A 20,779-nucleotide genomic window follows, 5' to 3' on the forward strand; every position below is an offset into this window, starting at 1 on the left:
AAATCAGCCACACAAAATTGAGTTGAGACTATCTAAATATGGATTGACCTCCATTACTGTTAACCATCAATCTCACCACAAAAGTATATTTTTCCCTTTAGAAATTGGCTAATGGTAGCAATGAAGTCATCAGAATTCACAAAATATTTTAAAAACCAGCATGCATGCAAACACCCAGGCCACAAAACAAACCACTACCATATTTTTCAATACTATTAAAACAATGAGACAATACTCATATATCACTTAACAAAATCTTACTAAACTTCAAAGTCTCTTTATATATATATAATCCGGAGAAGGCAATGGCACCCCACTCCAGTACTCTTGCCTGGAAAATACCATGGATGGAGGAGCCTGGTAGGCTGCAGTCCATGGGGTCGCTAAGAGTCGGACACAACTGAGCGACTTCACTTTCACTTTTCACTTTCATACACTGGAGAAGGAAATGGCAACCCACTCCAGTGTTCTTTCCTGGAGAATCCCAGGGACAGGGGAGCCTGGTGGGCTGCCGTCTATGGGGTCGCACAGATAGGACACGACTGAAGTGACTTAGCAGTAGCAGTATATATATAATCTGTAAACATATATAGACATATAAAGACACAGGCATATATAGATAGTCTCACCATTTTTTTTTTTTTTTTTGGACTGAGGTGATATATAAACATTAAATAAGTTTGGAGATCACCATTATAGCTCACAGAATTTGTCTGCCCTGGACCTTCATTATCCATCTGTGGATCTTCAGGACTCTAGAACTGAAAACTGTGATTTTCCACCTTGTTTCTCCTACTATTGCCTAAACTCAATGTTTGCAGTCCTTTATTACCTGAACTACTAGCCTGGAACGTGTACCCACACTGTGAAATCCTTTTCCCCAGTGCAAGTAACTGATGGACATAGGACCTCTAAAGAGTAGGCCACGTAGTTATTCTCATGCCAGACCCTTGTATGATTTGCCTTGTTTTGATTCAACTTACTCTACAATCTGGATATCCTTTTAGAAAAATCAAATGTGTAAAGGATTTGGTATATCCCAATCAACACTCAGTTTACCAGTTACATAATTTACTCTAGTTAGAACTATATTTGGAGAGAGATAAACAAGTCTTCCCTGGTGGCTCAGATGGTAAGGTATCTGCCTACAATGTGGGAGACCCAGGTTCAATCCCTGGGTTGGGAAGATCCTCTAGAGAAGGAAATGGCAACCCACTCCAGTACTCTTGCCTGGAAAATCCCATGGATGGAGGAGTGTGGTAGGTTACAGTCCATGGGGTTGCAAAGAGTCAGACACGACTGAGTGACTTCACTTTCTTTCTTTTAAACAAGTCTAGTCATATAGATACATGAACCTCAGCCAGTGTCTTAGCCTTTCTAGACCTGTTTCCATATTCATAAAATGGTGAAAATACATAGCTCTAATTAATCCTACTACAGGGATCCCCTGCTTTTCAAAAGTTTGCTTTACACTACAATGTTTTACAGTACTTGTTTTCACTAACTTAAAGAAATAAGATTTCTGCTTTTACAAAAAAAAAAAAAAAAAAAAGCCAAAAAGTGAAAACAGTGCTCAGCGTTTTCTTTGTAGCAGCCCTTAGAGAGGCAGCATGAATCCCAAGCAGTGAGAGTGGTACCACCAACCTCCTTCCTCAGGAACTACACTCAGCACCTCAGCATCAAGCCAACACAGCCTTGAACTACGTCTGTGAGCATCTGTGCTTTATCTTATTTTGTGCATACATTAGCAAAATGTGTCCTAAGGTAACTGCCTCTTCGCTTTATATCATTTCAGCTTATGAAAAGTTTCATAGGAACACTTGGCTTTTGGATAGTGGAAAAAACAGCATAAGGGTTAATTAGAAAATCTACAGAATGCACTTTAGCACATTTCTCAGTGTAGAATGGGTACTCCATAAATTGTGGCTCTCATTTTCTTGTGGAGATTCAGTTCTGTGTAGCACATCTTCATATGGTGTATACAACTGTCATAGATGTGCTTTAAAAAATCATACTTTTCCTCTAAGATCAGGAACAAGACAAAGATACCCACTCTTGCCACTTTTATTCAACATAGTATGGGAAGTCCTAGCCAGAGCAATTAGACAAGTGAAAGAAATAAAGGGCATCCAAATGGGAAGGGAAAAACTAAAACTATCACTATTTGCAGATGACATATATGTAGAAAACCTAAAGACTTCATAAAAAAAATTGTTAGAAACAATAAGTGAATTCAGTAAAGCTTCAGGATATAAAATTAATACTCAAAATCTATTGTTTTTATACACTAATAATGTTTTTATACACCAGGGCTTCCCCGGTGGCTCAGATGGTAAAGCGTCTGCCTGCAACGCAGGAGATCCAGGTTTGATTCCTGGGTCAGGAAGATCCCCTGCAGAAGGAAATGGCAATCCACTCCAGCACTCTTGCCTGGAAAATCCCATGGACAAAGGAGCCTGATAGGCTACAGTCCATGGGGTCACAAAGAGTTGGACACGACTGAGCGACTTCACTTTCACACTAATAACAAAATATCAGAAAGAGAAATTAAGAAAGAATCCTACTTACAATTGCATCAAAAAGAATAAAATACTTGGGAACAAATTTAACCAAGGAGGTAAAAATTCTGTATATTGAAAACAATAATAAAAGAAATTGAAGAAGACACAAATAAATAGAAAGATAATCCATGCTCATTAATTATAACAATTAATATTGTTAAAATGCCCATACCAACCCAAAGCAGTAGGCAGATTCGATGCAATCTCTATCAAAAGTCCAATGGCATTTTCCACAGAAATAAACAATCCTTAAATGTGAATGAAAGCACAAAAGATCCTAATAGCCAAAGCAATCCTGAGAAAGAAAAACAAAACTGAAGGTATCATGCTCTCTGATTTCAAACTATATTACAAAATTATAGAAATCAAAAAGTATGGTTTTGGCATAAAACAGACACATAGATAAATGGGACAGAAAATAGACCACAGAAGTAAATCCACACATAATGGTCAATTAATTTATGATAAAGGAGCCAAGAATATACAGTGGGGAAAGGAGAGTTTCTTCAATAAATGGTACTGGGAGAACTGGACAGCCACATGCAAAAGAATGAAACTTGACCACTATCTTACACTGCAAACAAAAATTAACTCAAAATGAATTAAGACCTGAACATAAGACCTGAAATCATAAAACTCCTAGAAGAAAACATAAGCAGTAAGTTCCTTAACATAGGTCTCAGCTATGATTTTTTTGACACAAAAAAGGGAAAGTGACAAAAGCAAAAATAAACAAGTGGGACTACATCAAACAGAAAAGCTCTCTATAGCAAAGGAAACCATCAACAAAATACAAAGGCAACCTACAGAATGGAGAAAATATATGTAAGGTATATATCTGATAAGGGGCTGATATCCAAAATACATAAAGAAGTCATACAACTCAACAGAAAAAAAAATCCAATTTAAAAATGGGTAGAAGATCTGAATAGACATTTTTCCAAAAAAGACATGAAGATGGCCAACAGTTACACAAAAAGATGCTCAACATCATTAATCATCAGAGAAATGCAAACCTAACCACAATGAGGTATTACCTCACAACTGTTAGAATAGCTGTTATCAAAAAGATAAGAAACAAGTGTTGGTGAGGATGTGGAGAAAAGGGAACTCCTGTATGCTGTTGGTGGGAACGTAAACTGTTGGTGGTGCAGCCACTATGGGAAGCAGTATGGAGGGTCCTAAAATCTAAAAATAGAACTATCATATCATCCAGCAATTCCACTTCTGATATTTACCCAAAGAAAAAGAAAACACTAACTCAAAAAGATATCTGCACTCCCATGTTTCCTCCAGGATCATTTACAACAGCCAAGATACAGAAACTACCCAAGTGTCCATCAATGAGTGAATGGATGAAGAAACTGGAGTATAAATACACAATGGAATACTATTTGGCCATAAAAAAGAATGGAATCTTGCCATTTGTAACAACACAGATGGACCTTGAGGGCAATAAGTTGAAAAAAAATGGAGAGAAATAAACAAATATGTCCATCTGTATGTACATAAGGTATGAATTTAACTAAATACATATATATGTTGCACACATATGGCTTTGAATATTTTCAGTGTATTATATAATACACAAAATATATAATACACATACACACAAAAAAAATTCTAAAGTCTTTAGTCCTGGTAGTGAGTGCAATTCCCAGCCAGGTACGTGGGAGAGTTCAGCCTCTGGCACTCTGGCAGAGGGAAAGGCAGCAATGAAGCAGAGCAGGAGCAGCAAGCACAGGGGTTGGGTAGGATGAAAACCAGATGAGGATGACATCCTGGAAGGCCAGAGGAAGCAGGGAAGGTGTGGCAGACGACAGGAGAACTCTGCTGGGGCACGTGGCTCCCCTCTGCTCTCATTACCAGAGGTTCATAGAGTCGGAAGCCCGGGAGACTTGGGTGGAGAGTCAGATGGGCTGACTGGTCACCTGTGACTTAGGGCTGTAGTCTCATACTCCCCTAGCACGCAGATTTGTACACTGCCAGTGTTCCATCCTGCAGAATAATGCCGCAAACAGCTCTTCTTCTCAATGCCAATTACCACAGGAGTGAGGGTGGCATATCTTGCCAAGCTAGTGTAGCACAGCATTCAGGTCAGGTGGCCCTCAGATGGCCAGACATTCACTGTGGGTGACTGGGAAGAGGCAAGGACTGGGAAGAATCTCCCGCTGCCGCCGCCAAGTCGCTTCAGTCGTGTCCAACTCTGTGCGACCCCACGGACTGCAGCCTACCAGGCTTCTCCGTCCATGGGATTCTCCAGGCAAGAACAGGAGTGGGTTGCCATTTCCTTCTCCAGGGAAGAATCTCCCAGAGGAGTTCAAATACAGGAAGCATTGGTCATTGGTCATATTGCTGGCAAAATCCAGACTAGCCTGGCAGTCGGACCCACCTCCCCACACCCTTGCTGTTCTTTGTTGTCAAGAGAAAAAAAATCAAGTCACATACTTTTACATTCACAAATAAGAAAACAATACCATCCTAATGATGTTTGCAAGAAAATGAAAACAATCTTTCCGTCAGATCAGCACTGCTATCTTCGTCACTTTCTGTTTCCATAGACACTACGTCAACTTTGAAAATGATTCATAAACATTCACCTGTATTTTTCAAAGATGAAATGGAAGGGCAGGGATTGGAATCTTGCATTTTATTTTCCACTCTCTGGATAAAGTGAGGTTATGAAGCCACTTATTTTTTTCTCTTGGTCTCATTTCCATCCACCTATAAGACAAATGATATCACGTTTGACTATCTTCTTCACACAAAACACATTATGCATTTTTAAAGAACAGTGTGATTCACTCAGTTTTACTCACTGGCAAAAATCCTTCTTTTGGGAATGTCACAGATGGATGTTCTTCATACTTTTCTACCTCTACCACCCTCAATTTAAATAATGATTAACTTTATGAAACTACTGAGGACAATGAATTATAAGGTTTATTTTACATTTTTCTGCACAAGAGTAAACATTTACCAGAGAAAAGCCCATTTTACTATAAGCAGAAGTCAATATTGCCAACAACATCAAAGAGCAGTAAGGTCAATAGGAAGTGTCCATTAAATCTCTTCCAATTTTGGAATGCATCTTTGTGCCAGGGGATTAGCAGATGAGTGAAAGTCTTCGTGGATAAATGAGGTACCAATTTTCTAGAATAATCCCAGAGCAACAAAAGAATGACAGGATAGTTTTACATATAAAGACAAGAGGCCTGACTGCTGTTGCATTTGCTAAATAACCCCTCAGTCACTCAGAAGAAAGCATGAGTTTTCTCCAAAGAATACGAAAAGCTCCTATTCTCCAATAGTGCAAGCAAATCAAAACCACTGGCCATTTCCCCCTTCCCTTCTACTTACCCTGTTCAAAGTCCTGGCTTACTCTCAGGACTGCTCTAGATCCTCTAGTCAGTTTCCTCTGTTCTTGCCCCTCAGTGTGCCTGGCCATCTGTTTAGTGCTGCCAATGCAATGCCCTTTGAGTGCCCTCAGTCAGCACCCAGGCTCCTCTTGCTCCCACATCTCTTCACTCCTGTTAGCTATCTGATCAGTCTTCATTTATTTATTGCACATATTCCCAGTATAAATTATTTTCACAGATGCATATAAGTGTGTGACTTGCCAAGGCTGCAGCATGTGTGGGAATCCAGTTCCCCCTTCCTCTGCTTCTGCCCGTCAGACTATTGTCTCCCCTAGTTAGCACCTGCAGCAAAGTCACAGCCTCAACTTGTGACAGTACCATGATATCCAAGGCAACCAACGGCAAGGTCTTAAACATAGAATTATTTCAATGCAAGACAAAGCATAACGCAAAGCTGAGGAACAGGCAGACAAAGCGCATGCTTTAACATATGTCTTCATTAATATTAAATTGAGTTAGTTTCTGGGTGGCAAAGAGTTGTTTCACAAATTATACAAAGAAGGAGCACTGTAAATTAAGAAATTGTATGGCCATGTCATAATGCCTGATAAAATGTATTAAAAGCATACTGAGAAAAAAATTAACAGAGAAAAGAATTTTTAAGTTGTTTTTCTCAAACATTTAAGACATCAGTTCTGAGTCTGAAGCACTGAACTAGAGGCAGAAACTATTAATATTATTCATTACTTTGAGTTTACATGGAATTAACTAGAGTTCAAATAATATTTTCTTTAGTCATACATTACATATACAACTTTAATCATACTTTATGACTGAACTATGAAATAAACTGCATCATCAATTCTTGTAATAAGTGAAAAACTTTGTGACTCCCTGCCTACAAACACCCAGGGTAACCTAGGGAGTGCTGCAGATTTCCATAGTTTTCACCAGTTTCACCAGAGTCTCCTCAGATATCCATGAAACCAAAACAAAAGCAGTGTGTTCACCATACAAACACCTCTTCAAGACAACCTCCCTAGCCATGCACCTCCAACCAGGTTACTATCCTTAAAAACTTTGAGTTGGTCTTGGTCCTTTGTCTAAGATGTAGAAGTCAAGATGAGATTAAATGTACAACGATTTTTTTAGTGAAAATGCTTGTGCAAAGAGAAATACAGATGAAGCCAGGCAAGGCTAAGACAGCTGATGCACCCACTTTCTTATGGATGGAAGCAACCCAGACTTCCTTAATGTATAAGTAAAGGTTCGTTTTGCTGAAGGGAGTTCTTGAGTCAAGGTCAACTGACAAAGGAGTTTGTGTCTCCTGGAACAGCATCCCTTATTGTCTTCAAACCTGCTCGGTCACAGTTGGGGAGCAGCCTCTGGGAAGCAAGATCCACAGTGGATTCGAACTGTAGGAGCGGGGGCCCTGGGACAACTGTTCCACAGTGTAGGAAGGTCTACAAGGTGCATTCCCAGGGCTTAAAATACCACTACTACACAGACATTCAAGTTTGTACCTATAAAATAAATCTTGAGCCTCAAATTTTCACCAATCACTACCTAACCCACCTGCAAACAATTTCTAGTATTTTGTTTTAGATACCTTTTTAGTAATTTAAGTACCATTTTCACCTGCCCCACAGGTGACCAAAATGCTTTCCCTCATGTTATTTCCTCCTTCTAATACTTTCATCTCAAACCCTCTTTTCAAGATCCTACCCACTTTATAAGGTCCATATGAAATGTCAATCAACTACTAAGACTGTCCTCAAAATTCTTGCTCCCACCCCATCTGCTCAACCTCCACCCTATCTAGGAACCTTCATGGGATTTCACCTACTTAGACATGAGCATTTAGAACGTTAAGCACTGTCCATCACTTTAGTTGTTATTAATTTTATCACCATCACAAACCCCTGGAAGGACTGCACATACTTCAAATTTGTATTCCTGTAATATTACACAAAAAATAAACTGAATAAATGAATTAATTTATTAGTGAAAGATCAATTCTGGCCTGGTGTATATAAACAACCCAGGTCTAAAAGTAAAGCTAAAAGACCTTCTTTATATCTTAAGTTCTATGCTTGTGCTGATTTTTTAAAATTTTATAAGATAAACAGAAACTATTAAACCCAAGGGTAGCTAGTGGTATAGAATCCGCCTGCCAATGCAGGAGACATGGGTTCAATCCCTGGGTCAGGAAAGATTCCCTGGAGAAGGAAATGGTAAACCACTCCAGTACTCTTGCCTGGGAAATTTCATGGACAAAGGAGCCTGGTGGGCTAAAGTCCACAGGGTTGCAAGAGAGTCAGATACAACTTAGCCACTAAATAAAAACAACAATATTGATTCTAACATTTGAGGCTAAAAATCCCATAGACCTGGGAAAGGACAGCTGCAGTCATAGAGAAATACACAGTAAAATAAGCTGACATAGGAAGTTGACCCAATAAATGACTATTTTGTGAGAGGTTTAAATATAGAATCCTGTTAAATTAATTAAACAAGGCCATTAGATTGAGGTGACGTTAATGCCCTAGAGGCCCACCTAAGTAAACTGAAATTTAAGTTTGTAAATGCCTCAAGGTTACAAGATCAAAATGCTAAGAATGACCAATCAGAAACAGCCAACTAGGCTTGAAGTTATAGCCAATAATTTCCTTACTTTGCTTTTGTTTTCTATGTCTTTCTCCAGGCTCCTGTCAGTGGAATGTCCCTAACCACTTCTGACATGGCCCTGCCTGATTCAAACTGATTTTTGCTCAGAGAAATTCTACAAACTTTTAATATGCCTCAGTTTACCTATTAACAGCTCTGGCATCAGCACAGGGAACCAAAGAAGCCCCAAGAGCCCCCAGGAGCAGTGAGCCAACAGGAAGAGGGGCCTGTGAAGTTGCCCGATGGGCAGTCCGCTGGCTGCCTCCTGAGGTGATGGGCGAGTCCCTCTCAGAGCCTGGACCTTCACACTTTGAGCATTTCTTTTCTCAGATTGGGTCCAGAAACTGCTCAGAATCAGACTGGATCCAACTTAGAAACCAAACTGAGTCCAGGGACAAACTGTGTCCACCTTAAAAATTGGGCCAGGACAGACCAGGTCCAACTTAGGAACCGAATGAGGTCCGATGGCGAACTGGGTCTGGCAAAGAACTGGGTCCGAATTAGAAACTGGACCGGGTCCAGGGACAAACAGGTTCCGACTTAGAAACCGAAATGGGTCTGGGGACGGACTGAGTCCAACTTATTGAAAGAAACCGGAAACCTGGTCCAGGACGGACTGTTTGTTTATTTTTTTTAATTGTGGTAAAAGTCACATAATATAAAACATACTATTTGAACCATACTGCTGCTAAGTCGCTTCAGTCGTGTCTGACTCTGTGCGACCCCATAGACGGCAGCCCACCAGGCTCCCCCGTCCCTGGGATTCTCCAGGCAAGAACACTGGAGTGGGTTGCCATTTCCTTCTCCAATGCATGAAAGTGAAAAGTGAAAGTGAAGTCACTCAGTCGTGTCTGACTCTTAGCAACCCCATGGACTGCAGCCTACCAGGCTCCTCCGTCCATGGGATTTTCCAGGCAAAAGTACTGGAGTGTGTTGCCATATATTTAACTGTAAAGTTCAGTGGCACTACGTACATTCACATTATCATGCAACTCACCATCAAGATGGACTGGGTTTGACCTAGAAACTTCACTGGGTCTGGTATGAGGCCTCAGGTTAATAAAATGTCTTGAAATCAACCTTACTGGACTTCCCTGCTGACCCAGTGGTTAAGATTCCCAGCTTCCAATGCAGGGGGTTCGGGGGGCAGGGTTTGATCCCTGGTTGGGGAATGAAGATCCTGCAAGCCTTGTGGCACAGCCAAAAAATTTAAAATAAATAAAGACAAATTTTTAAAAATAAAGTTATGGGGGGGACCCCCTCTCCCCCCCCCCAAAAATAAATAAAAATGAAGTTAATTTTACCAAAGATAATCTTGAGTTACGGTGGCCACAGTGGAGAACTTTTAACCACCTGAGATGACCTTATCCAGTTACAAGGTGCCCTAGAGAAAAGGGTCTCAGCCAGGCACTCACTATGAAGGGTCGGGAGAGAGTTACTTTTCCCCTTCTGTGGTTTCTAGTGACCAGGACGAGACCCACTGGAACACCTCACTTGCTCTGAATCATGCAGACGGCATTATGGGGAAACTGGCAGGAGCCTGGCAAAGGGTAACAGTTCTTAGCAAGGTCAGCTCTCCTGGATTTGTGGAGCATGGGCGAGAAAGGAAGGGGAAATTTCATGTTGTCCTTTCCTTTCCAAATTCATAAGGGCAGGAAAACACATTGGCTATCGATTCTTTCCTTCCCAGGAATAGCTACTGCCTTCTTGTTTGTCTCATTTTGTGCCCTGAGAACTTAGCTTGGCCAACTGTCAGGTTGGGGACCTTAAACATACAGCCAGACAGAAATACTGACTGTTGCCAGCTGTCAGAGGAAGTAAGTCTTTCTTTCTTTTGGTTATTTAGGGGAGTGGCTCAGGATCTCCAGAGGGTAGTGTTATTTACATTCTCTCTGAGAACCTCCCTTGTACCCATGAGGCTGTTCAACGTGCTGAGAATATTTACTCTTCGATCAGTTGAAACCTCCTGACAATATACTCAAGAAGTTTCTGTGGGTTTTTTTGTTGTTGTTCACTTTTTCTAAGTAGCTCTATGGTCAGAAGTTGGCCAAATTGGAAGCTGATATTCAGAGCCTGGTAAGAACGTTTTTTAGGCCTTCTGCCCAAGCACTATGCACCAAAAGGGAAAGAAAAACATTCTGAAGCCATGGTGGAAGGGTTTATTAAAACATCTCAAAGACAAAGAGCTAGAAATCAATGATATAATCTTTGTTACATAATTTGTCAGCAAGAAAGGTAATTGAAGATGATGGCTGGCAGTTCAATGTCTCATGAAATTTTCACAACTAATCTAAACAGTGCTGCACTCAATATGCCAGCAAATTTGGAAAACTCAGCAGTGGCCTCAGGACTGGAAAAGGTCAGTTTTCATTCCAATCCCAAAGAAAGGCAATGCCAAAGAATGCTCAAACTACCACACAATTGCACTCATCTCACACGCTAGTAAAGTAATGCTCAAAATTCTCCAAGACAGGCTTCAACAGTACATGAACCAAGATCTTCCAGATGTTCAACCTGGATTTAGAAAAGGCAGAAGAACCAGAGATCAAATTGCCAATATCCACTGGATCATCAAAAAAGCAAAAGAGTTACAGAAAAAAATCTACTTCTGCTTTATTGACTATGCCAAAGCCTTAGACTGTGTGGATCACAACAAACTGTGGAAAATTCTGAAAGAAATGGGAATACCAGATCACCTGACCTGCCTCCTGAGAAACCTGTATGCAGGTCAGGAAGCAACACTTAGAACTGGACATGGAACAACAGACTGGTTCCAAATAAGAAAAGGAGTATGTCAAGGCTGTATTTTGTCACCCTGCTTATTTAACTTATATGCAGAGCACATCATGAGAAACGCCGGGCTGGAGGAAGCACAAGCTGGAATCAAGACTGCTGGGAGAAATATCAATAACCTCAGATATGCAGATGACACCACCCTTATGGCAGAAAGCGAAGAATTAAAGAGCCGCTTGATGAAAGTGAAAGAGGAGAGTGAAAAAACTGGCTTAAAGCTCAACATTCAGAAAATGAAGATCATGGCATCTGGTCCCATCACTTCATGGCAAATAGATGGGGAAACAATGGAAACAGTGACAGACTTTATTTTGGGGGGCTCCAAAATCACTGCAGATGGTGACTGTAGCCATGAAATTAAAAGACACTTACTCCTTGGAAGGAAAGTTATGACCAACCTAGACAGCATATTCAAAAGCAGAGACATTACTTTGCCAACAAAGGTCCATCTAGTCAAAGCTATGGTTTTTCCAGTAGTCATGTATGGATGTGAGAGTTGGACTATAAAGAAAGCTGAGCGCAGAAGAATTGATGCTTTTGAACTGTGGTGTTGGAGAAGACCCTTGAGAGTCCCTTGGACTGCAAGGGGATCCAGTCAGTCCATCCTAAAGGAGATCAGTCCTGAATATTCATCGGAAGGACTGATGATGAAACTCCAATAATTTAGCTACCTAATGTGAAAAACTGACTCATTTGAAAAGACCCTGATGCTGGCAAAGATTGAAGGCGGGAGGAGAAGGGGACAACAGAGGATGACATGGTTGGATGGCATCACCGACTCAATGGACATGAGTTTGAGTCAACTCCTGGAGTTAGTGATGGGCAGGGAGGCCTAGCATGCTGCAGTCCATGGGGTCGCAAAGAGTTGGACATGACTGAGTGACTGAACTAAACTGAATCTAAACAGAAGTAAAAACAACTAAATTAAAGAAACAGAAGTAACATAAATGTTTGTAAATGCACTTTTCAACGATAATCATGCTTTATGGTATGTCTACTTAAAAATAGCTTTCACAGCCACTATGGAAAACAGCATGGGGATTCCATAAAAAAGTAAAAACAGAGTCACCGTATAACCAGCAATTCTACTCCTGGGCATGTAGCTGAAGAAAGCTCTAATGAGAAAAGGTACATGCACCCCAATGTTCATAGCAGCACTATTTACAATAGCCAAGACATGAAGGCAACCTGTATGTTCACTGACAGATGAATGTCTAAAGAAAATCTGGTACATTTATACAGTGAAATATCACTCAGTCATAAAAAATGAAATAATGCCAATTGAAGCAACATGGATGGACCCAGAGAGGATCATATTCAACGAAGTAAGTCAGACAGACAGACAAACATCATATGATATCACTTATACATGAAATCTAAAACATGATACAATTGAAAAGTGAAAGTGAAAGTGGCTCAGTCGTGGCCAACTCTTTACGACCCCAAGGACTATACAGTCCATGGAATTCTCCAGGCCAGAATACTGGAGTGGGTAGCCTTTCCTTTCTCCAGTGGATCTTTCCAACCCAGGGATAGAACCCAAGTCTCCCACATTGCAGGTGGCTTCTTTACCACCTGAGCCACAAGGGAAGCCCAAGAATACTGGAGTGGGTAGCCTATCCCTCCAGATCCACTGGAAGATCCAATGGATCTTCCCAACCCAGGAATCGAGCCGGGGTCTCCTGTATTGCAGGCAGATTCTTTACCAACTGAGCTATGAGGGAAGCCCTAATACAAATGAACTTATTTACGAAACAGAAATAGACTCACAGAGATAGAAGACAAACTTATGGTTACCAAAGGGTAAAGGGAGGGGAGGGTTTACTCTACACCAGAAACTAACACAACATTGTAAACCAACTATACGTCAATAAAAATAGTTCCAAAAATATTTTTGGTAACTTAAAACCCTAAAGTTACCTGAGATAAGTTAAATGATGGCTATTAACTGAACATCTAGATCATTTTCAAATAAGATAAAATGCTGAAACATTAATTAATGAACGTAAGTTTATTTACTTTTGGTTTTCTTTTGCAGAAAAGAAAGATATTTGGTTCTACTAGTAAATTTGTTTTGTGTCCAAAACTAAGAAGAATATACTTCTAGAAACTGTGAAAGGTATTTATAAATTTGCCAATCCACAGAATGCTAGTATAACAGACATTCTACACTGCTTACTTCTCAGTTTTCACTAGGGATAAAGGATTCTAAGGGTCAAGATTTTTAATAAATATATGTAATAAAAACCACTTAGAAATAATAAAGGTGAGAAGAAACAACTGTACCTGTAAACTGAACTCGAACCTGAATTCTTTTAGTTTCCTCCAATATCTGCTACAACTCTCCAAACTAGTGTTTACAGTTTTCTCCCATTCTTCTGATTTGGAATCACTGAGAACAATGACTACCCTTGAACCTCCTTGGAAGGGACAATACCAAGTCCTTCTCACTACCCAGATGGCAGTCAAACTTCAGGGACCTGAACCTGGGTACACATCTCCCACTTAAAAAGGGTTTTTCCAGACCTTTAGAACTGCACACCAGCTGGAGACGTAAAATTGACTAGGGAGGTTCCTCCCCAGAAGCAGATGGCATCTTGAGGGAGACAGCTCTCCTGAAATCATGAATCAAAACTGTCATCCCCAGTATGAAATCTTTATTCCTTTGCCTTCCTGCTACTTTCATTTTCCTTCTGTTAATGCTGGGAAGACAATGCCCTTTAACTTTGAGCACTATCGATGCATCTGGGGCTAAGGCCATAGCGACACAACAAAGTCACAAGACTATCTCGCTAAGGTGGTTTAGATACTATAATTGCTATAGATTACTTGTTGGCTGAACAAGGAGTGTGTGTCATAGCAAATATCTCCTGCTGTACCTGGATTAACACCTCTGGTATTGGAGCAAATGCAATAAATTAATCAAGCCACCTGGCTAAAACTGGTTGATACTCCTTTGGGTACATTCTTTGATGTATTTGATAGCAATTGGTTTGATTCATGGAGGCCCTGGTTAAAAAGTATACTTCAGGCTCTTGGTATTATCCTCCTATAGTCAGCATTGTAGAGCCCCTGATGTGCCATGTTCTCTCAAAGTTCTCAAATGTGTGTCCACAGCCATCAGCAGTACATCAGATGGTCTACTGCACTGAGAGACAAAAACAAGATGATCATCAAAAATAATTCTCCCACAGATCAGACATCATAACCGATGAGCTTCACAGTGAGACAAGAGCAACTTAAGTCTGTTGGTGCCTGAAAGTGGCTCTAATACCAAATTTTAAGTCAATGTCTCCTGCATGAGAGGATGACCAAAAGGGGGGAATAGTTTCATTAAAAAGAAAACGTTATTAGAGCTGAGGCGGCTGGAATGCCTTGGTAGCCTAGTTAAGCAAACAAAATCTAAGCTTGTTAAGTTCTTCAAGGTTATGAAATCAAAATGCTAGGGACTACCAATCACAAACAGCCAGCTAGGCTTTAACTAATAGCCAATCAATACTTTCTTTGCTTTCCCCATTTTCTCTATAAAAGTCTCCCCCAGGGTTCCTGTTAGTGGAGTACTCCTAATAACTTCCAGTTTGGGGCTTCCCTCTTTCAACTGACTTTTGCTCAAAAAAACTCAAAATGTTTAATATGTCTCAATTTACCATTCAACAATCTTAATAATACCTCTTCATCTATCTATCTCCTTTTTCTTGATTTCTTTTTCAGATATCACTTATCTCAGCTATTGGGATTCCCTTGTGCCTCAGCTGGTAAAGAAGCTGCCTGCAATGCAGGAGACCTGGGTTTGATCCCTGGGTTGGGATCTTCCCCTGGGTTGGGAAGATCCCCTAGAGAAGGGAAAGGCTACCCAGTCCAGTATTCTGGCCTTGAGAATTCCATGGACTGTATAGTCCATGGGATTGCAAAGAGTCAGACACGACTGAATGACTTTCACTTTCACTCTCCCAGATATCACAGTCAACCTCCTATTTGAACTTGTGACTCCGTTTCCTTTGTACCAAACACAGCTGACCTTTGAACAACGTGGGGCTTAGGGGACTGCACAGTTGAAAATCCAAGTATGACTTTATATATATAGTTGGCCCTCTGTATCCAAAGTTCTTTATCTGCAGAATCAAACAACTGCACATCGTGTAGCACTGTAGTACATATTTATTGAAAAGAAATCTGGTATAAGTGGATCCACATGGTTCAAAATTGTGTTGTCCAAGAGTCAATTGTATATCCATAATTAATACAAGGAAATAAAATCATTAAATGCTTTTAAGTTGCTTAAGAGTCCCATAGCAGAGATTGAACTGTGACTGGAGTCCCTCAGACAGCAAGGAGATCAAATAAGTCAATCTTAAAAGAAATCAACCCTGAATACTCATTGGAAGGACGGATGCTGAAGCTCCAATATTTTGGTCACCTGACACAAACAGCTGACTCATTTGAAAAGACCCTGATGCTGGGAAAAATTGAGGGCAGAAGGAGAAAAGGACATCATAGGATGAGATGGCTGGATGGCATCACTGATGCAATGGGCATGAACTTGGGCAAACTCCAGGAGATGATGGGAGACAGGGAGGCCTAGCGTGCTGCATTTCATGGGGTTGTGAAGAGTTGGACACAACTGGGCAACTGAACAACAGAATGTTGTAAAGTTTTCAATAAAAAATAACCAGCAATAAAAGATAATTAATCAATCTTCATATCTGAGAATAACCAGGAATTTGAGCTTTATGGAAGCCCCTAAAACTCATCTCACCTTACCTGCAGCAATGAAGGAACCATCTATTCCTAAGTTGGTGCAGGAAGAATCCAACTGACTTATGAAATTGTTACCTCTTTCATGAGTTCATTTGTAATCAGGTTTCAAGAACCTCATAAGATGCTTCCAAGGGAGAAACATTTCTCCAAGACAATTTGTCTCTTTTAAATATCATTAAAGTGTGATTGGCAAGGAGCCCTTAAGGATCAGACATCCAGAGGGAGAAGAACATATTACTAATAGCTAGTCAGGTGCCAACTGGCTCAAATTTGCCAACTTTCTTTCCTGGGAAAACCAAGGACATCTAAGCAAAGGGAACTTTGATGATAATCAGGAGACATTCTCTGGCCTCAATAAGCTGCTTGGCAGGAGATGAATCAGGATTGCAAATGCCACCTGGGTCATGGTATGGCTTCAATCACACAGTCCTGATACATCCTGGAAGAAGCTGAACTTCAGGCCAAGATTTCATAGAAAATTCTCCAGCAAGAAGTTCTCCTTAGACCCAATCTCCAAAACATGATTAATTCAAGAGATAGTAACCATGTGTAGTAAGTGCTTAAAATTGACAACCAAGAACCACAGCAATAGAGTCCCTTGGACTGCAAGGAGATCCAACCAGTCCATCCTAAAGGAGATCAGTCCTGGGTGTTCATTGGAAGGACTGATGTTGAAGCTGAAACTCCAATACTTTGGCCACCTGATACGAAGAGCTGACTCATTTGAAAAGACCCTGATGCTGGGAATGACTGAGGGCAGGAGGAGAAGGGGACGACAGAGGATAAGATGGTTGGATGGCATCACCGACACAATGGACATGGGTTTGGGTGGACTCTGGGAGTTGGTGATGGACAGGGAGCCCTGGCGTGCTGCGGTTTACGGGGTCGCAAAGAGTCGGACACGACTGAGCGACTGAACTGAACTGAACTTCTAAAAGATAAAACAATAAACTGAGAAACTCTTCTTTCTAAAATACATGCCCATTGTTGTAGATTGCCAGTGTTCTGGCAAATGTGTTCTTACTTTCATATTGTCCTGAGAAATGTCTCTGTTGCATTTAATTGATAATTTGACTCATCTAAGTCAACAATAATACTCAGTAATTTGCAAGGCAAAAGTTGTTGCTGTTTAGTCACTCAGTTGTATCCGATTCTATGCCACCCCATGGATTGCAGCATGCCAGTCTTCCCTGTCCTTCACCATCTCCCAGAGTTGGCTCAAATTCATGTCCACTGAGTTGATGATGCCATTATCATCTCATTCTCTGTCGTCTCCCCCTCCTGCTCTCAATCTCTCCCAGCATGAAGTGTCCACTCCATCTCAAGATTCTGTCTCAAAGGATCATTCCAAGTTCAAAAAAGCAGAAGTGAATATATTTTGTAAAACTTGTTCATGTGAAAGCCTGAAATTCCTTTTTAACACTGCAGGAAAAACCTCAAAACACTGCATAATGCTGTACTTTCCTGCTTTATGCTTCCTCTTTTTAGCTATTATCAACTTCATACTGCAGATAATAAAAATTGATGGCCTGGATAATTTTGTCCTTGTCTGCGAGTATATTTCTTCCCATGTGCCATAAATGAATACTATTTTAATTAAATAAATGTCAAATAGTTCAGTTCAAGCATAGGAATGGCCTTAATAAGTCTCTATTATGTACACAAGTGTTGAAGAATATGGTGAAGAAACAAATAATATTTTCACATCTTCAACTTTATTAGAACCAGGGTAAGAAAAAATACATTATTTTGACAGCTACATTTTTAAGGATTTCTGCAAGTATATTTGTTTTCTTAATAATCTATATTATAAATATGCATCATTTTGTTAAAGTTATCTTAGGATAGGAAGAAGGCTCATTTACACAGGGGTATTATAAACTGATTCAAAGTACATTTCACAGAATATTTCTTTTCAGAATCAACATTTTTTTCTACAAGAGTCTTCATAGTAAGTATTCTTTTAATGTATATATGGAACATTCTACATGAGAAACTACAGACAGGGCCAACATACCATCCCCCCAAATTTGAAAAGGCTGAGATCATACAAAATGTGTTCTCACCATAGGCTCTGAAAAAGTACTGAAGTGTAATCCACTTTACTGATGAAGTCTGCTGCCTCCTCCTCCTGACACATAAGTAATTCCCAAACAGAAAGTGTGATTGTAAGGTCCAGATGGCACAAAATGGCTGAATGGGAATATCCTAGGCCCCAACTCACCCATCATCCGTTTTTCTGCCCAATGGGCTGGACTCTTATTTTCAGCTAACACCAAGTAAAGAAACAGATTTCCCACCAAAACTAGGACTGTCTCCTTAGGCATACCAGACAAAGATGTTTCACTAACTTCTTTGTGATAAAGAATTAGAAGTTGGTAAAAAAATCTCACTGTGTATCTTTTAGAGGGGGTTTCTGGTATATATTTATACTTATGTCACTGTGGGTACACTGTATATAATTCGAATTCCATGTGGTCAGTTTCAGTTCAGTTCAGCCACTCAGTCATGTCCGACTCTTTGTGACCCCAAGGACTGCAGCACGCCAAGCTTCCCCATCCACCACTAACTCCTGGAGCTTACTCAAACTCATGTCTATCGTTTCAGTGATGCCATTCAAGTGTCTCATCCTCTGTCACCCCCTTCTCTGTCCACCTTAAATCTTGCCCAGAATCAGAGTCATTTCCAACGAGTCAGTTCTTCACATCAGGTGGCCAAAGTATTGGAGTTTCAGCTTAAGCATCAGTCCTTCCAATGAATATTCAGGACTGATTTCCTTCAGGATGGACTGGCTGGATCTCCTTGCAGTCCAAAGGACTCTCAAAAGTCTCCTCCAACACCACAGTTCAAAAGCATCAATTCTTCGGCACTGCGCTTTCTTTATAGTCAAACTCCCACATCCATACATGACCACTGGAAAAACCACATCTTTGGCTAGATGGACCTTTGTCAGAAAAGTAATGCCTCTGCTTTTTAATATGCTGTCTAGGTTGGTAATAGCTTTTCTTCCAAGGAGCAAGCGTCTTTTAATTTCATGGCTACAGTCACCATCTGCAGTGATTTTGGAGCCCGAGAAAATAAAGTCTGTCATTGTTTCCATTGTTTCCCCATGTATTTGCCATGAAGTGATGGGACCAGATGCCATGATCTTCGTTTTCTGAATGTTGAGTTTTAGGCTAACTTCTTCACTCTCTTCTTTAACCTTCATCAAGAGGCTCTTTAGTTCTTCACTTTTTGCCCTAAGGATGGTGTCATCTGCATATCTGAAGATACTGATATTTCTCCCAGCAATCTTGATTCTAGCTTGTGCTTCATCCAGCCCAGGATTTTTATGATGTAGTCTGCATATAAGTTAAATAAGCAGGGTGACAAAATACAGCCTTGATGTACTCCTTTTCTTATTTGGAACCAGTCTGTTGTTTCATGTCCAGTTCTAACTGTTGCTTCCTGACCTGCATACAGGTTTCTCAGGAGGCAGGTCAGGTGGTCTGGTATTCCCATCTCTTTCAGAATTTTCCACAGTTTGTTGTGATCCACACAGTCTAAGGCTTTGGCATAGTCAACAAAGCAGTAGTAGATGTTTTTCTGTAACTCTTTTGCTTTTTCAATGATCCAGTGGATGTTGGCAATTTGATCTCTGGTTCCTCTGCCTTTTCTAAATCCAGCTTGAACATCTGGAAGTTCTCGGGTCATGTTCTGTTGAAGCCTGGCTTGGAGAATTTTGAGCATTACTTTGTTAGTGTGTCAGATGAGTGGAATTGTGCGGTAGTTTGAACATTCTTTGGCATTGCCTTTCTTTGGGATTGGAATGAAAACTGACCTTTTCTAGTCCTGTGGGCACTGCTGAGTTTTCCAAATTTGCTGGCATATTGAGTGCAGCACTTTCACAGCATCATCGTTTAGGATTTGAAATAGGTCAACTGGAATTCCATCACCTCCACTAGCTTTGTTCACAGTGATCACTGCTTCCTAAGGTCCACTTGACTTCACATTCCTGGATGTCTGGCTCTAAGTGAATGATCACACTATTGTGGTTATCTGGGTCATGAAGATTTTTTTCATGAAGACAAAGACAAGACTTTCTTGTCTGTCCTTGCTATTATTTAGAACTCTGCATTCAAATGGGTATATCTTTCCTTGTCTACAAGATGGCTATATCTATAAGATAGTGGAGTACAAGGACATGCACTCACCTTCTCCTGCAAGAACTCCTAAATTACAACTTGCTGCTGAACAACCATCAACAGGAGAATGTTGGATCCCAGCAACAAAAGATACCCCACATCCAAGGGCAAAGGAGAAGCTCTATCAAGATGGTGGGAGGGGCAAAATAGCGATTAGAATCAAACCTCATACCCACCAGAGATGCTTGGAGGGCTCAAACAAACCTTGTGCACACCACGACCCAGAGACCCCATAGAGACTGAGCCAGAACTGTGTTCAGTGTCTCCTGTGGAGGTACAGGTCAGCCGTGGCCTGCTTCAGGGGCAGGGGCTCTGGGTTCAGCAGGCCTGGGTATGGCATATGCACTCTTGTAGGAGGTCACCATTAACCCCACCATAGAGCCACCAGAACTTACACAGGACTGGGGAAACAGACTCTTGGAGGGAACAAACAAAACCTTGTGCGCATCAGGACCCA

At 40.7% G+C, this 20,779-nt stretch overlaps 1 protein-coding gene across 1 annotated transcript in view; it reads right to left on the reverse strand.

Moving 5' to 3' along the window:
• Positions 1-20,779, reverse strand: part of FRMPD4 (FERM and PDZ domain containing 4) — an 847,051-nt gene that overhangs the window by 783,047 nt on the left and 43,225 nt on the right. Inside the window, exon 3 of the mRNA XM_025277011.3 lies at positions 5,162-5,285. Within this exon, the coding sequence (XP_025132796.3) occupies positions 5,162-5,210 (49 nt within the window). The 5' untranslated portion in view covers positions 5,211-5,285. The remainder of the gene's footprint in view (positions 1-5,161; positions 5,286-20,779) is intronic.

This window comes from Bubalus bubalis, chromosome X (genome assembly GCF_019923935.1).
Source record: "Bubalus bubalis isolate 160015118507 breed Murrah chromosome X, NDDB_SH_1, whole genome shotgun sequence".
NCBI lineage: Eukaryota > Metazoa > Chordata > Mammalia > Artiodactyla > Bovidae > Bubalus > Bubalus bubalis.